An 18,945-nucleotide genomic window follows, 5' to 3' on the forward strand; every position below is an offset into this window, starting at 1 on the left:
TTGAGATCAAGTCCGTGCTTCATTCTACTCTTCGTGCCTACAGATCTACCTCTCGTTCTACAACTGGTGAAAGCCCAGCCAGCTTGAAGTTCGGGAGAGCCATGCCTACCAAGCAGCCCCAGAGGTCCACTGAAAGAACAATTGATGCTCAGAAAGTTCTACTCACTGATTCATCTCACAAGTCCAAAATAAAGACTTATGTAGACAAGCGTCGTCATGCTCAGAACATTACGTTTCAGAAAGGAGACCATGCCCTTGTCAAGCAGAGGCAAAAATACAAATCTGGTGCTCCATTTGATGCTGATCGATTGCAAGTTGTGACTAGTAAGAGACACCTGGTGACTGCGCGCCATCCTGGAAAGTCTATTATGAGGGATTCCTCACATTTCAAGCACCTGCCTCAGTCTGTCAGCTCCAGTCATCTAGAGTGAGACTTTGTCATCAGGGACTACACTAGCTATGCGGAATAAAGGGAACACAAGAACTAATGACACTGTACTTCACATGTGATGCAGAATCATAAATGGGTTGATCAGAAAACTTTAGTTATAGATGAGAGCAACCTTGTCGATTCTTTCAAAATAGCAATTTAGGTTGTAAAGCCATGATAAAGAGTCTTAAATATGTACAGCTGAAAGATAGAGACATCCCATTTGCCCAACAATGCTGTTCTGAATTTAACCCCAGGGACTCAGATATATATCGGTGGACCAGTAAGCAAAACAAGTGCCCGAGGTGCAGGAGGAAAACGTTGCGAATAGCAATAACATGTGGAGGACTCACTCACTGCAGCTCCTTGACTTAAGGGTGAACCAACTATCAATGGGACTTTACACGCTAAGAATGACCTAGTGTCAGTGCCTATGAGATCACCAAGCCCGGAGAGTTTACGTACCATAGCCCTCGCAGGGGATTGGTAGCCCTGTATAGAGACCCTAACATGCCACTCACTTTTTCTCCTTCCAAATCCAGTATGATGTGTGGGCGCCTACAGCTAAGCTCATTACAGTCTTTTTGGAGCAGCAGCGCATCATGGGTTGTCATGTGACCGTCCGTCAGTGACACAAGGGTAACGAGCACCTTCATTTGAGTCCATTGGAAATCCCTGGAGCCTCTTCCAGATTTCAAAGCACTGCAGGTCAAGGGTCTCCTGCGGGTGCACGTGTGGTGGAGTTATACTGCAGCAGCTGCTCTTGGCAGAATACTTTTGTCATGTACTCATTTAATTAACGGGGTCAGCAACAGAAAGTTACCAGTTCCATCAGAATTACGAATGCATTACATTTGTCTGCTGAAAGCACCAGAAAACTCTGGGTGAAGGTCTGGCTCACAGTGTGGAGTCACTGGGAGAATCTGACACGGATCTCCAGATTTATCTAGTTATTCCTCATTTCTAAGTGGAAACTCAGGGTCCATGGCATGACGGCTTGGCTTTTCCCCACCTCTGGAGTCACTGGTGAAGGAGAAAAATTGGCTCATTTTCTTGGACCACCAGTAATGAGGGCCTTGGATTCTGCAAGACTTTCTCGGCCAGCTCAAACATCCTGAAGCAGCCTCGCTTCATGGAGACCTCAGGCACTTTCCATCAGACTCATGGGCAATCTCGCTTGCACGGCTGATAGCCAGGCAACTCCAGAAAGTGCTTCCTTCACACTCTTATTCGGTAGGGGAAACCCACCCTCTGAAAGGGTGTTATTATGAAGGCTATTTATGCAAGGAAATGCATCATGTATGAGATATTAGCATGCCAAGTAATGTTATTATTGGCTGAATGAAAATAACGACTTGTTTATCGTATTTGCTAATCTGATCTGTTGTAAAGAAGCATTTTTTATGTACTTTTATGACAGTTTAGCTTGTCGAAGAAAGTCTTTCGAATCGAAAAGGTGTTGTCATACTGACATCTATTGGGCCCACAGGAGTTAGGGAGAAAGGAAGGTAGGACACTCCCAGCTTCCTGGCACAGAGTTGTGCCAGTGGTCTGCAAGAGAATGCATGCATCCATTCACCTTGTAAAGGGAAGCCATCTTCAAACCGATTGGTAGATTGGCACTGGAGACGTGAGCAGCTGCAGAGGACGCCTCACACAGTGGACACAGAGCAGACTTCCTTACCTGTTTCACAGTCCCTCACCATCCTCTTCAGGGCGCGCTGCTTCTTCATCACATCCCCCTGAGCCCGGTTCAATTCCCTCTCCTCCTGTTTATGCTGCCACATAGCATTCTGCAGGGAAAAAGTATACATGGCATTTCCGTGGCAGTTCATAAGTAGCCAACTACACGTTTTCACATCACACATGTTACTTGAAAGAGTTGTAAGACTAAGCAGCCCAGATAAAAGCATGTCATTTTGTTTGAAACTGGCTGCTGATGTACTTTTCAGAAGGGTTTCCAATATCTTTAGAATGAGTTTATGAAACATGGATAAAAGTCACAAAGTAACCAAACATCAGAAAGCCTGCTTTTTTTTGTCCTGCTCAATTTATGGACTGGATTTGGGACAATGTGTGCCAGTGTGGCAAACTAGCAGCTAGAATACATAGGTTAGTTTCAGATGGTGCGATTTTATAATTCTATTTCCAGACTACATGGACTGATTACCACGGGTGCACATTTGCACTGACTGTTGTGCCTCGTGACAAGTGCAAAAACAATAATTACAATGCAAACACATTTTCACTGACTAATTACTGAGTAATTACTTTTAGGCTCTGAAATGCCAGTGATTTAGAAAATGTAATGTTAAAATGAATCATTTCACAAAAGTAAGAGGCAGAGGATGGGTATTTTGATCATCTATAGCAATTTAGTAAAGTTATATTAATTCCCCGCGAGCCAATCATTGAGCGTGATTATTTTTGTGTACATTCTTAGGGTCTTCTAATTAAACATTTTCCTTATTGCTCTGTTCTTTACCAGGAGACATATCACTAAATGTGCTGAATCATTTATGAACAATCTCCGCAGCTCTTGATCTGGCTAAACCACCTGGCTATTTCAGGTGTTTTGAAAATCTGGTCTGAGCAGTCACACCAGCAGATTTTTGTTTGGAAATCTAACTTTCCTGTCATTTAAACAGCTAGGTGTGTATCCAACACATGTAAAAGGGCAACCTCTAGATCTGACATTTTTAGAGACAAAAATATTTCTGTCTCAGATCTTGCTGTCAGGGCTGATCAGATCACCCACTCATTAAGTTTTTGATCACCTCCCCAAATCCTCGGATCTAAGACCTAAATCTCCATTTACCCAGCTATTACATGCAGGTAATTCGATTGACCTGTTCCAAACAGCAGTAACTGAGTGCTGTAGTGAAGCTTTTTCCAAATCCACCAAAAAAGAAACAATATCCTCCAGAGAATATTAATGGCAACCAATGATGGTTACCATCATTTTTAACTCGAGTATTGACCACAAGTCAATGCGTATTAACCACAAGCCTTGACAAGGCCCACGGCGCTATCTATGCAAGGGTGAAACATGTGTCCGATGAAAAATCTCCATGCAAACAATTGGAAGGAAAATAAATGACCATCCTTAGAAGAAGTTGTCATGAATAAAACCACAGTACACAGCAGCTTGAAACGTTATTTAATGACGTTCTAAAAGAACGGAATCAAGGAAACCTTGAATTGAGAACGGCTAACCAGGTAACCTATATTATAGTTTGTGCATAACGAGTTTCGCAACATATTGCCTTTGCATCTTGCTAAAAAATATCAAAATATTTAGGGGCAGATTTACAAGAAACTGATGCATCTGCATAGATGCGTCAGTTTCCTTGCGTCAGGAATACAGTGCAGCATGGCTCAAGGAGTTACAGATGCGTCAGAAATTCTGGCGCATCTGTTGGAGCAAAAGTAACGCATTGTTGGAGTTGGTCACAAAAGTGACGCAGCTCCAGCAATGCGCCAGAAAACATAGGCAGGTCCCATATAAAAAGCCCTGCGTCAATTCTTACGCCTGGTCTGAGCAGGCATAGGGATTTTGATGCAGTGAAGGCGCAGAATGACGCCGTGAAATCTTGTATATATTTCACTGAGTTAATTATATATGACTTTTTGCATGGGAACGCCTACCCTGCATACATTATACCTGGCGCAGGTATAATGTGACGCAGGGCTTTACAATGTGACGCATCTCCCTAGATGCGTCAGGTTGAAAATGGGCCGCAACATTTATACCACAGCTGCGTCACGAATGTGACGCAACTGCGGCGCAAAAGTCACGTAAGGGGCTTGTAAATCTGCCCCTTAGGTATTAACCTATTTTGCCCCAATGAAACTCGCGAGCTCCACTTCCCTTTGGTTACAATTTTCTCTGGTGAACTCTCTAATTTTGTTTGCGACAGTTAGATAAAATGTGGCTTTTGGTATGGACTTAATTTCCTGTTCTAGAGGAAAAATTATCTGAATAGTTATCGTACAATAACATGTGACTGCTTGGAAAGGTGAGTACCTTTCATTTCATTTTATGCCTTTTATGACAGTATAGTATGCACTACATTCTAATATTCATTTAACTGTTTATGTAAATACATCACATTCTAATAATGTATCTGTCTATGTGAAGACACCACATTCTAATGTTCATTTAACTGTTTATATAAAGACATATTGCAAGGTTTGTTGGCTGTGCAACATCATATTATTCAAGGTAGATATGTAAATGGAATTGTTCTTGCCCTGCAGAGGGTAAATATCCATCTTACACTTGTTGTACAATCCCATATTGTAAGTAAAGCACGGGATCCCATCACTTTTTGACAATATTAGTTTTAATCTGAACTAGTTTACAATTGATTATTTAAATGTATTATTAAAATATGCTGACATAAAATTCATTGAGTTTTCTATTGAATAGGTTTTGAAATAGGAAAGTGTTCTTGATTGATCTGTAGCGCTTTAACTTTACATGTCAAAGTGAATAATTAGGAGCCCTCTGTGTTTAATGGTGGGCAGGGGGCACAGTGTTTGATCTCAGCCACAAGACAGGATTTTACTTTAGCAGCAACTTAGGGGCTCATTACGATGGCGGAACGATCGTTCCGCCAACATCATGAGATTTACCCCCCGCCACATTATGATGGAGGTGGGTACCGCGGCAGAGGGAAAGTCCGGTCGCCGCTTTTCCGCCGGTAGCAATCGTCACGATTGCCCGGCGGAGCGGTCAGCTCAGCTCACAATGGCGGCGGAGCCTAGCAGGCTCCGCCCGGCACAATTATGATGCCTGCTGTAGCCACTCTTTCCGTGGTGGTTGAACCACCATTGAAAGGCTAGCGGAGAATATCTTCCGGGGCCCGTTGCGAGCCCCCGTTGTGTTGGGGGGAGGTGTGGGTGCATTGGGGGGTACCCATGGTACCCCCCTACATTTCACTGCAACAAGTGGCAGGAGCAGTGTAGTGCCTGCCACGCTGTGCAGTGAAATGCAAAACATACTCCTGTCAACATCGCGGTGGTGCTGCTGTCAGCAGCCATCTCTGCAATTTTAAAGGTGCGGAATCCGACCGCAGCGGTGGCGGTCCCATCATAATTGGATAGGCGGGACCGCCGCACGCATGGTGGTTGGACCCAATCACCGCTACAGTGGTGGGCGGATCAAATCCACCCGCTATCGTAATGAGCCCCTTAATCAGAAAACTGTGAAATAATCTATTTATACAAAGATTAATACCCCAGGCCCTATTTTGGAGCCTGCACCAAAATCAGTATTTAAAAGAATGTAAATGTTGTCAACTTGCCAATAATAAGTCAAAGAGCATCTAAAATGCACCAAGAGCTTTGGCAAACGATTTTGAAGACGAAGTCATGCAATTTCATATCTAATGTTCAAGTACAAAATAACTTTTGTGACAAAAATGAAAATTCCGCTAAAGGTAGAAAATCTGGAGTGTAAGAAAATATTCAAGGACAAATATCGAAACCAACTACTTCACTATAACCCCTGGTTTCAACTCTAGAAATCCATATTTGTTGCACATGGCAAACTAGAGAAGTTTCATATTTGTGGAGGTGTTTTCTGAATTAAAAAAGTGCAAATAAGGCATTATTGTGTAAAAGAATGTGCTACACTTTGGCAAGAATCCTTTTAGTCGAGAGAAGCATTTGCCCAGGATACAAGGAAGCTTCTTTTACCAAGGTCAAATTTAAAATAAAATCGCAAAAAATGTGGCTGATGCTAGGGGGAGATTGATGTCTTTGAGTGACATTTAGCCACACTGCTAAGATTATCCACTACCTGCTAGTGAAACTAGCTGACTCTTGAGTGCAGACTAGGCACTGGGAATGTCAGTCAAGGTACAGAAGGTCATATTTAGAAGACCCTATCACTGACGGAGCATCAATGTTTTGACTCTCAGGTGTGATAGTGGCATTTCCCATATTTACAAGGTGGCGCTAAGCCACTTAACGTGGCTTAACATCACCGTGTAACTATACCCCTTTCCGCCGAAGTCCTCTGCGGCAAAGGGGCATTGAATGGGTGTTGCAGTGGGCGTTCCACCGCAGCACCCATTGCTTTTTGACACTGCCCCTGATTTACAAGGCAGAGGCAGTGCCAAAAACAAACACTTTTGCATTCTGCAGCACACATAGAAAGAGCAAATCGCCATTATTGATTCTTTATGTGCAGGAAGGTTTCCCTTCCTGCACATAAACAATCACCCCTGCAGCGCAGGCACCCTTGCAACATGGCGGCAGGTTGCCTGCACTGGTGCTAAGGAGCTCTTTTTGCGCCAGTACTAGGAGAAACACAGTGGCGCACTGTATTCTTGTGAATAAGGTACATCCCTGTGCTTTAAAAATGTCGCAGTGCGGCGTTGCCAAATTTGGCATAGCACCGCATGCCAAATTTTTTTGTAAATATGCCCCAGAGTCTCAATGTTGGTTGGACAGTGGTAGGAACACCAGCCCCTTCCTGAAGCATTTAACATTCCCAAGCTGAACATGGGGTGAGCATATCAACTGTGCATAGTGCCACTACCAACCCCCTGCTAACAACCAGAAGCTGTGCATCCATTGGTGCTGTTCTGAACCAGATCTACATGCGCTGAGCACAGTCCTCTTTCTTATTCTCTCCAGATCGCTTTCACCTTTACATTCTCTGCCTTCCTTTTGCCCCAGTCCAGTTCATATTTGAATTGGTTCTGACAGTGTACCAGTTCACGTTTCTGCTGCCAGGCCGTCACTGCTTTGGACTTCATCTCCTAATACTCTACCAGAGCTCCATCATCTGGTAGTGGCATGTTCTAGGTCGTGTGTCTGTCTGCAGACAATCTGCTGGTCGATTGATGGACTCCATTTTTCAGCAAACCTTACCCTTGTAGGTGGTGATACATGCATTGTTTGGTAGTTACTGAATCAATAGTGTGTTATATGCAGTCTGTTTGGGTCAGAACCTATATACATCTCAGTTAGGACAGTTCCAGTGCCATTCGCCCCTTGGCCAGGGATTACACCCATCACTCCTGCTGTTAACTGGCATGCTGTCCGCAGTGGCTACACCGACCACTTCAATGAAAAACACAGCTGGCAATGTCCACGTACGTTTCTGTGGTCTCCTTGAATGCTCTATCCACTGTCTTGTCACTATATAGGTTGCATGGCTTTCTCCGAATTCTCTTTAATATATTTGTTGCCAACCAGTATTTTTAAATGTGAGATCTTCGACCTACATATGGCACTTGCAACTGATCTGATTTTCGAGAGCATTTGAATTCATTGACAGTTTTCTGGGATAGCTAATTCATAATATGTTTTGATCAGGCCACCCACCTGTGTAATAAATGTGTGCCCCTCTCCTGGATTGTTGGGACCCGTCATGAGTATAAGCCCCCTGCATCTGCACTGCTGGAGAATTTGAGCTAGGGAGATTTTGTTCAGGTTATCAAAGAAGCCACCCACTCAACCGACCACTTGCCCCCCTTTCTGGATGATCATGTTTCCATCTTATTGAAGATTTTGCTTCCCAATAAGGGGCCGATTCTGATCCGGGTCGTAAGGGCACCGAACGAGATCCGGCCGGAAAAACTATGAGCCGTACACATGTTTTCCGCCCGACTCGTACAGCTGTACGAGCGAGCCAGTACGATGCGAGCTAGATGAAATTCACCGACCGAGTCGTTTCCGGGTCCTAACCGCTCCGTATGTCTCAGTCGTAAGCTAACCGTGGCGTGCAATGGATGCGATTCACGACCGAGCCAGTACGATGCACGTGTCAGACAGCCTGTGGTGGCAAAAGCTCCCGGAGTCGGATGTTGGGGGTCCGTGTCGGACCCCCCGACACCCGCAGCCGTATGACTCGCACACAGGGGGAGACACATGGGACTCCCCCACACAGGCAAGTACAGCGCGGATGGTACCGACACCTACCCACTGTAGGGGGCCCACTTGTTTGAGACGTACCCATTCAGTCAATGGGAGCGCAAGTACGCGTCGTACAACTGGCTCCCATTGACTTCTATGGGAGTCCGACCGAACCGAGTCCCACAGCATACGTGCGCATCGTACGGATGTATGTCATTACAACGCACACTTTTACAACGCATGCACTTACAACGCATTTTTTACAACGCAACATCCACTACAACGCATTCCATTACATAGCATGACACTACAACGCATGTTTAAAAACTACCTTTACAACGCATTCCATTACATCGCATACTACCTTTACAACGCATACCATTACAACGCATAGTATAGGGGTAAAAATTACTATTCTAACTCCAGGGGGTGCAACAGTAGGGTAAGTGTTGGATTGCGTTGTAATGGTATGCGTTGTAAAGGTAGTATGCAATGTAATGGAATGCATTGTAAAGGTAGTTTTTAAACATGCGTTGTAGTGTCATGCTATGTAATGGAATGCGTTGTAGTGGATGTTGCGTTGTAAAAATTTAGTTGTAAGTGTAGTGCGTTGTAACAGTTGCGTTGTAAAGGTTGTTCACCGCATCGTACTCGCCGGTCGGACTGTAGAGGTCCGGCTCGGTCGGAAAACACTCCGGATCCGACTCGGTCGGAGTGCTTTCCGACCTGGATCAGAATCGGCCCCTAAGTTGTAAGAAGTTCAACCATTCTCTCAACAATGGGCATGTGCGAAGGGAAAAAGGAAAATAAATAACATTGCCCATCACAATGTATCCCCTTTATTCATCGTGCTTCAGGGTGTATCTCCAGTTCCATTGTAAAAGTGGATGTTTATTTTGGAAATTAAAAAATAATAATAATTGGCCTGATGCACAGAGAGTTTTCTCCTGATGCTTGGTGTCCATTGATCATTTCTCCTGCTCAATTCTCCTGTGCGTTGCATGGCCGGCCTGGACAGTAAAATATATATGTCAGAAATTTCTGCCCTAAAGTGTGCAGTGATGTGACGCACTGACCAGAAAGACTGTGGTAGATGGCTAGAGTGTCATAGTTTTCTTATAGTAAAGGCAGCTGATGCTGCGATGCCACAGACCTAACAATCACCCCACTTCTAAATGAGACAGGAGAACTGCAGGTTTGGTTGAGTGGGTACTGAATCACAGCAGAGTTTTTGCTCTACCAAAATCTAAATGCGACCCTTAAACCAACATATCAGTGGGGCCTAAAGTCTTTTATAAGTGAGAATGCCAAAGAAACAAAGGCATTTGAATTTGTATTATTGAGTGGAAAAGTAATAAGCATTTATCTTTATTTGAATCCACATCCAAAAAAGTAATAAGGAAGCTATAATTTCTAATGGACACAAAAACATAATTTGAATGCACCCGAAATACTCAGAATATTGTGTTTTATTGCCTTAAATGATAAAAGTAAATACGTATTTTGCCTTATTTGCATTTAGTCACTTGAAGCAATGGGATTGAACTGTTATGATCAGCAAAAAAAATTGTATTTCAAGTTATTAGTATTTGGATATATATCTAAAAGTAATAATGAGGTTGACTTTTCAATATTGCTAAACAATGTGCAGACCTAATGAACGTGTGCAAAGAAAAGAAATAATAATTAAATAATTGAAAAGCAACAATGTATTAAATTGCATATGCGTTGTGTACAAAATTAGGGGCATATTATCAAGGGCTTTATCTCCGCTTTTCTGGCTTTAAAAGCCAGAAAAGCGGAGATAAAACCAACGCCCTATCAGCAAGAGGGTGCTAACATGGGTATTCTGCAAAACGGCGATAACATCGCTATCTCTGGAATTTTTATCGTTCTGGTGCAGCGCGTTGATGATAACGCGCTACCAGGGCGATAAAAAGCAGAGATAGCCAGCGATAAGAAAATTATCGCTAAGCATGGCCAGCGATAATTATCGCTGGCCGTTGCTGATATGGCCCTTAGATGTTTGGAAGTGGGTTGTTTTGAAGAGGGTTGTTCTACAGCTGAGTAGATCCCAGCACACCAGAATTAAACTCAGAAACACTACTCTAGTACTGGCACCCTTACCTCAATGGCCTTTAATCTATGTTCATGCTCCTCCAGGTCTCTGGCTTTCTTTACCGAGAGATCCACAACGGTCTTGTTTCGGGAACCACTTAGAAGTGGCAGGCTTTTGGATCGAGGAGTTGCACTTTTTATTATGTAGCTATTGGTAAAGCGCTTTGAGTCCAGAAATCCATCAGGACCGACTTTTCGTTCTTGGTCCCTTTAAAGGAATCGGAAAAAAAGAGTGTTAAAAGATGACAAGACTTTGCTTTCCATTCACAAATCCTTTTGAGCATGGTTTAAAATAAAAACAATCCAACCTTACATTAAAATTAAAATAAACAGAGCACTAAAGATGATGGAATAGAATGCAACACAATGAGGAGGAGGTGTGACAGTCCATTGAGGTAAAAGATAAATACATGATGACAATAGGGAGCCTCCATCTCAAGGAGAAGCGCGTGAAATGACGATGAGGGGTCCTTCTTAGGATAAGAACTAAAGGGATGTAAAGACATGGAGGTGCCCTCTGACATTAATAGGACATAAAAGTGCCTGATGAAGATACAAAACTCTTCAGATAGAGAGGATTCAAGGGAACATGCTGAGGATGAGTTATACTTCCAGGAGGAGTGATTAGAAACATGCCTAATTATTAAGATGAGGAACTTCCATCCTTTGTGGAAGATCATAGGATCATGACAAGACACCACACACTGAGGCGCATAGGAGGTGGCAACAAAGAGCTGAGAATCCAATATACAAGAGACTTAATAGGAGGAAGCACAAAGAAGAAGAAGAGCTTCTTGCATGGAGGGTTTACAAATAAGTGTGACGAAGGCGAGCAGCAGCAAACACAAGGAGAGAATAGAATGGCGTATGAAGATAAATAAATGGCCCTCATCCAACAAGATGATGTGAAGGGACCTGAGAAGGAATAAGGGTCGAGATTAGGAAGAATACTGGTCTCAATTGGTGTATGCTAGGGATATTCAACCCGAAATATCAACGGGTCACAATGTAGTGACCACATAAGTGGGTGACAAAATATCAAAAGGTAAACTTGTATACATTTTCTACACCTAACTCTACATATACATACCTTGCGGCTATAGATCGCTTCAAAGTTTGCAAATGTGGAGTTTAGAATAGTAAATACTTACTAACCTCTTCGATATTTTGTCTCTCAATACAGTGGTCATGCTATTGTGCCTCCTTTTTATTTTTTCGGATTCAATATTTCCTACTACAATCGCCTCTGTCTACCTGTAGTAGGTTTGCTACAAACTCACTGAAGGAACTGTACGTAGTCCTTGGCATTGCTCTGTGCACCGGCTGACACTGGATGCAGCATCAACTTGTATCGCTGGCTCAGCCCCAACTTCACATTGGATTCTGCTTCAAGCTGGGCCATTTTGTCTGTTGTATACAGAGCCAGTTGATGACCTGGAAGTAAAAAATGTAAAGTATCATATAATTAACTCGATAAGCATGGCAAATGAAAACGTTCTTAAGATTCCTCTCTGGCTCAGCTCATCAAGTTATTTTCAAATGGAAGGACTCCCTGAGACTATTTTTGAACTTCTTGAATTGGGGAACAGCACAATTATCAAATCCCAGAAAGTCAATTTAGCCTGACTCCTCCAAGAAGAGAAATGAGATGAGAAGTCTTCACCTGCCAGCAATCAGCGGCTCAGCCCCACCCTTTGGGAGATAATGTGTGAAGTCATCTCGCCCACAGTGTGGGGTAGTCAAAGTATTGATCACAAAGTATTGATCACCTGCCACTATGTAAAGAGATATTATTCCAGAACATGAGTGTTGCTGAAATAGTTTCAATCCTGCATTTACTGGTGGGGAATGTGGGACAGAGTTAGCATAATCTGCGCTGTTGATTTTTAGAATCAACTAAATACATTTTTTATAAACCGGTGTTTTCAGATTTAAACTGGTTTAGCTTAACTGATTATTGTTGTAAGCCAATAGGCGCTTGGCATATCAAAAAGAGGTTTTCAGCATACGTAAGAAGTGACAATCACATGGAGCCCAAATTCGGGGGCTAAACACTCGTAGATTTAGCAATCAACTAAATCGGCCATATAAAGACTGGAGAGCGTCGAGGCCAGCGCACATCTATACGCTAGACAACTCTCATATTGGAACTTTCAAGTGCTGGCTCCATCTCTCCTGAAGTGCCTCTCCACACAGCTTTGGTTGACATTACTTTAGTGTCATCAGGAGGCCCTAACCGAGTCCCAACAATGACAGTTAATATCTATAATTTACCTGATTGAAAGCTCTTGAATAATCTATTCAGCACCTGGATACCTTATGAGTGACAGGTAGTGCTCTACAAATCCACCTTATATGACATATAAATCCCCAGAGCAACCGTTTCCTATCATGTAAAGCTTTGCAAACATTACAGACGATACAATGGACAGCAATGACTTGTCGTAATCCATGTAGTCAAATTCTCTAAAATTAAAGGTGGGCATATAGGGCCATATTTACAAGGAGGCGATAACAAATTATCGCTGCTTTAGCGGCCGTGTTCGGCCGAAAAGCGGCGATAATTTTATCGCCTAATTAGCAAGGTCACGCTAACGCGTGAAACCTTACTTTAGCGTGGGGATTCCTAACACCCAGCTTTGCATCTCTAATGAGATGCAAAGTGGGTGTTCCTGACCTGACATGACAGGAGAAATGTCGCTAAGCGACATTTCTCCTATAATCAAGCCCCACGCTATGAAGCATAGCGTTAAGAAAAGTAGCGATAACCCCTGTTATCGCTACTTTCCTTACGCCTGCTTCAGGACTGATTTAGCCATGATATCCTATGGAAGGTGGATATCATGGCTAAGTTTGTGAGTCCCTATCAACAAGCAAACGTGAGATTATCGCTGGGTTTCCAGCGATAATCTCACGTTAGGCAGTTAGCGCTAGGATTTTATCGCTTTTGAGATAAGCGTTGCTAATAGCATGCTATCTCAGCGATAAAAATCCACGCTAGCCGGCGATAATTATCCTAGCCTAAGTGCGCTTAGCGATAATTATCGCCGATTGTTGCTGATATGCCCCATAGTTTCTCCCTCAACATCAAGAAGCGCAGTTGTTCGCAGGCCAGGACCTGGGTCCTTTCTTATGTTGTAGGCACCAGGCAACGACTCTGCAAAATCTCTGGAACAGAGCATGAATTGATTTAGTCTATGTCAGAATATTACAACGAAAACATCTCCCTACAAAAATATTGACTCAAGAATATCAACTATCACAGTATTGTGAAGGTAAATTTGTATGAGTAAGCATTCATTCACTATTCTTAACTCCACATCTATGTACGTTGACGATGTATATATCTTCAATATACGCATGTGTATACATATATATATATATATATATATATATATATATAGAGAGAGAGAGAGAGAGAGAGAGAGCGCGCACGGAACGAACTGCGTTAACTGGGCGCGCACGCCACGAATGGCGTAAAGTAACTTAGCATTTAAAAAACCGTACAAATTCACAGAAAAAACCATAGGTTTCACACACGTTATAGTTAGGAATTATCATTTAAAAAACCTTGCAAATTCACTGAAAAAACCATAGGTTTCACACAAGTTATAGTTAGCTGTACATTTCACTCGTAAAAAACCAATGAAATTCCCCCTTTATAGTTAGTGCAGGCAACTATAACTCACGCGACCGCAATCCTCTGCTGATGACATATGTGTCTTTATGAAAAAAAAATATTTGTAATATATGTATAGCTAAAATTTAATGGAAGAAGACATGGGCAAATAAGTGTCTAAATACAGTATTAGCATCAGCAGAGGATTGCGGTCGCGTGAGTTATAGTTGCCTGCACTAACTATAACGGGGGAATTTCATTGGTTTTTTACGAGTGAAATGTACAGCTAACTATAACTTGTGTGAAACCTATGGTTTTTTCAGTGATATATATATATATATATTCACTGAAAAAAACAAAGGTTAAAGTAATGCTCTAGTTAGGTGAATATGTCAGTGAAAACATTAATGTTTTGAACTTAAAAAAACACTGAATTAATTTTTGTAATCATGTATTGTGAATGCCGGATAGCAGGTGTGGTCGGCTAATGCCAGAACCATGCTTATGGACTAGTGATGCATGGAGAACATGAACTCTTTATTTAAATCTGCGGCTGAGGTGAAGGGCACATTTGGATGGTCATTCACCTGGGAAGCAATGTAGCAGCTGGCTGAATGGGGCTAGCAGGAATGAGTGCCTTTGCTCTGAACGCAGTTAGGATGGAGTGATATTGGTTCCTGAGATTAACAGTGAGCGGCTCATACAGAGTATGATTGTGAGAGGGGACTTAAGTATTCAGCCTTCCTGTGGTGCAATTATATACCATCTCTGACTTTGCTTCGCACTGCCCAAACAGGATTTGTCATGAACTGTGATTTTTATGATGATGCAAACCATCTTTGATGCAAGTCAGTACAGCGATTGGCAGGATATTTGTATTGTACACCTAAGATGGCGGCCAGAATGTGGTATCAAAACAGGACGGTACAGTCCTCTCTTACGCCCTTAGTTAAACACTGATGGGAACGCCCTTCAGCCATTTAAAAAGCTGCTTGTCCATTCATGTATGCTTTCAAAGCTAACAATAACTATCGCTCCCACCATACACTCATTACTCATGACATGCTCAGTGACATCACTCATGACATCTCATATGACATAATTGAAAACATCACTGATGACATCAATCAACGAGTGTGGAAGTATTTTTTATAATTTACATAGTGACAGGTAACTACCATATTACTTTTATACCTAATTTTGTGCAGCCTGTGTCTAGCTAATGAGTGTAAGTGTTTATAAAACCTATGTGCTCCTAATGCATCGTTGGGTAGCAGAGGTATTGAACACGTTATAAATATTTTTACTGAAACCTAACTTTTTTTGCAGGTGACAGTTGATGACTTTTGTTCAGCATGTTCCACACAAGATTTTTTGCTCTGAAGACAAAGTTTCTAACAGGGCACAGTTTGTATGTGAAACATATTAAGAATTGTTAGGAGCTTTGAGTTATTATATAGAATCATCTCAGCATGACAATCTCTACATAATATAGAAGTCTGTGTGCACCAGTAATCTATGCACATGTGGTTGTTTTCCTACAGAAATTGGTTTTCTGTAAGGTTTTCACCACAGTATGAAGGCTGCAAGTAGTATAATCTTTAGCAAGACCAGTCCTTGGTTATTGTAAGTGATTGGTTGCTCTTTGGACATGTTTTGAATTGAGTGTACACAGTACTTAGTAGATAATTTGTAATCCTCTGTGGTATATTTCTCAAGAGAGTTTCACTGTCTGCAAACCGTGTGGCTTAGAGTAAACTCTCTCCATAGAGAAAATATTGTTGACAGTTCCCACTTTTCTACTCATATCCAATTTATTTCTCAGTGTAGGTTCAATGACTTTCGGGGGTTTGATACAGGTAAAGACTGTCCGTAGTAGGACATTTGTTATGTAGCAGGGCATGAGTATCTGGAGGAACTTGGTTTCCCCTGAACAGTTGTATACAGATTGAATACTGTGGTTTATAGTCAACATGAACTAAGCTACCCATGAAGTGTATAGTATAGGATCAATGCTGCGCATAACAAGCTAGTTTTACCTATGGGGGTTGTATGGATGATAGCAGTAACAATGCTTCATTTTATTTTGAGATATTTTGCACTTTTTTTCATAGCTCTAATGCCGAACCCATTTATAGTAATTACCACCAACAGGGGCAGCCCTAAGACCTGAACCTGGGGCAGAGTAAAGACTGGAATCCTAACAGAGGTTCAAGTTAAATGTCTAACATAAAGTGAAAATGACAGTACTGGAAAATGAGAAAGAAGAGAAAAAAGAATAATAGTATAAAAAAAATTAAAAATACAATTACAAATAATATTTTCTAACAAGTGATACCCCTACTCAGATTCACAAAAATGTACAAAAAGTTTAAATAAGGCGATAATTATAACAACAATACAACATCAATGGCTCTCAATAAGTTACACAAACAAACATAGAGACAATACACTGTGTAAACAAAGCTCTGATTTAGCTATCATGATTGATCTTATGTTATTATATGACACCTGATACCCCTCTGTTTATACTCGTTTTTTCAGATTTTATTACTGGAATTTTCTATTGGATGCTTTGGTATTCATTATTGTCTGTACTGATGATGACTACCAAATTTTCATGTGGTCAAAATGCCGTCCCCGCCTTCATGTGGCCTTGATTAAAGAGGACGCATTTTTTGCTATGTTTTGATTTTGCTTGTACAAAGTACATATATGTAACTTTCCTCAGCCACTCGTTTTGTTTACTGTTAGACTTGGGGGTCTCTAGTTGGCACAGGTATGTACTTGTGACAAATAGGGACCTCCTCCTCTAGTCAGGGTAGGGGGGTACACTCCTAAAATAACCCCTGCTCACCCCCTTGGTAGCTTGGCACGAGCAGACAGGCTTATATCAGAGGCAGTGCGTAAAGCATTTGTGAACACATACAGTAACCAAGTGACAACACTACAAATGGACACCACACAGGTTTTATATCAAAAATAAGTATTCTTTATATAGATTTACCACAAGACCATTAAACGACAAAAACACACAATACTGTTACTTTAGATGGTAGGATTTTGCTTAGTTCTCTTAAGTTCTTAAATGCAACACTTTAAGTCAATGTACCTTTTAGATGCGACACGCAGGGCAACGAAAGTGTTGCAACGATGTTGATGCGATGAAGTTTTTGGTGCAAAGAAATAAAGACGTGAAGATCTTCCAGATGCGTTACGCTTCTCCGATGTTGCGAGAAGACTCAACTCGATGCTTCAGCTGCAGCGGCGTCACTCTTTACGCGATGCGACGACAGCGGCCTTGGCAGCGACACTCTTCTCCAACGTTTGCGAGACGCTTCCGCTCGATGCGATGTTGCAGCGGCGACACCCATTTCCACGATGCAACGACAGCAGCTCCGACGGCGGCACGCTACTCCGTGGATGCGAGGCGCTTTTCTTGATGCGGTGCAATGCGACAACTATGATGGCTGCGATGGGGACACGCTTCTTCATCGATGCGAGACTCTTCTCTTGATGCAGTGCAATGCGTCAGCTACGATGGCTGCGATGGCGACACGCTTCTTCGGCGTTGCGGGACACTTCCTGGATGATGCGAGACGTTTCCACTCGATGCGATGCTACAGCGGCGCCACACTTTACGAGATGCGATGACAACAGCTCCGACGGCGGCACGCTTCTCCTTCTTGAGTCGCGCTTCCAGCTCCTTGCGACACGCAGTCCCTCAGAAGGCCCAACAACAGCAGCAGGCACTTCCAAAGAACTCTGGGGAGCTGGGGGGTGAAGTCTGTTGTTCCTGAGACTTCAGCAGGAGGTAAGCTCTTTTCCAAGCCCTTGGAGATCCTTCACAAGTTGAGCAAAAGTACACACAAAGTTCCTTTCTCCTCTCTTTGGCAGTAAGACAACTACTGCAGGCCAACCCCCCAGTTTCAGGGATAGTTTCCTCCTCAGCTTCTTCTGGTTCCTCCCGCAGCAGAGGTTCTTCTTGTTTTCCCAAAGTGATCTAATTTCTTGGGATCAGGGTCCCAATATTTATACCCAGAAATCCTTTGTCCTCTGAAGGCAGAGGGGCCTTTGCCCAGTCCAAACCAGTTCCTGAGCACTCTGTTTACCAGACTTCTTTCCTTTCACAGTGCAGGGCAGAAACATTAGACACCCCACAGGAGGTGGAGCCAGCATTGTGGAAGGCAAGTACAGCCCTGGAGCACTTTGTTAACAGGATTCCTTCTCTTCATTCACTGTGCAGGGCAGAGATATCAGCCGCTCCCCAGGAGGTGGAGCCAGCATTGTGGAAGGCAGGCACAGCCCTATTCAGGTCCCAGGTGCAACCCCTCCCACCCATCTGGATGCAGATCTCTCTATTCACCACTGGGACACCTCACCCTGTCTCCTGGAATTCCCGAGCCCTGTCACTCAAATTCCAGACAAAGGAATACACATAGCCTAGCAGAGGCAGGTTTGAATGGTTAGAAAAAAAAAACCTACTTTCTAAAAGTGGCATTTTCAAACACAGAATGTTAAAACCAACTTCACTAAAAGGTGTATTTTATCATGCTGAGTTCAGGCATACTAAATTTGAATTTCTACCATGTTCCCTGAGTCAGTTAGGATTATAAAATGTAATAACCAACTGCCCATTCTGGCCTATGGAGAACAGGTAGCCTTGCAATAGTGAAAAACGAAAATGGCTGTAATTCACTATTAGAACATGCCACACACACCAGGGCATGTCCTACCTTATCCTTGCAATGCACCCTGCCCTTGGGTCTACCATAGGGGTGTCTGATATGAAGAAAAGGAAAGGTTTAGGGACTGGCAAGTGGGTGCACTTGCCCAGTCAGCATGATAGTACCAGACTGCACGCAGGCTCTACAATGGCAGACCTTAGACACACTTTTACAGGCTG

At 42.7% G+C, this 18,945-nt stretch overlaps 1 protein-coding gene across 1 annotated transcript in view; it reads right to left on the reverse strand.

The window, feature by feature from the left end:
• LOC146868007 (uncharacterized) overlaps positions 1-18,945 on the reverse strand; it is a 170,190-nt gene that overhangs the window by 125,851 nt on the left and 25,394 nt on the right. Inside the window, exons 2-4 of the mRNA XM_085615163.1 lie at positions 11,701-11,854; positions 10,430-10,628; positions 2,115-2,223 (exon numbers count right to left, since the gene is read on the reverse strand). Of these exons, the coding sequence (XP_085471289.1) occupies positions 2,115-2,223; positions 10,430-10,628; positions 11,701-11,854 (462 nt within the window). The remainder of the gene's footprint in view (positions 1-2,114; positions 2,224-10,429; positions 10,629-11,700; positions 11,855-18,945) is intronic.

Source organism: Triturus cristatus, chromosome 1_2 (genome assembly GCF_964204655.1).
Source record: "Triturus cristatus chromosome 1_2, aTriCri1.1, whole genome shotgun sequence".
Classification (NCBI taxonomy): Eukaryota; Metazoa; Chordata; class Amphibia; order Caudata; family Salamandridae; genus Triturus; species Triturus cristatus.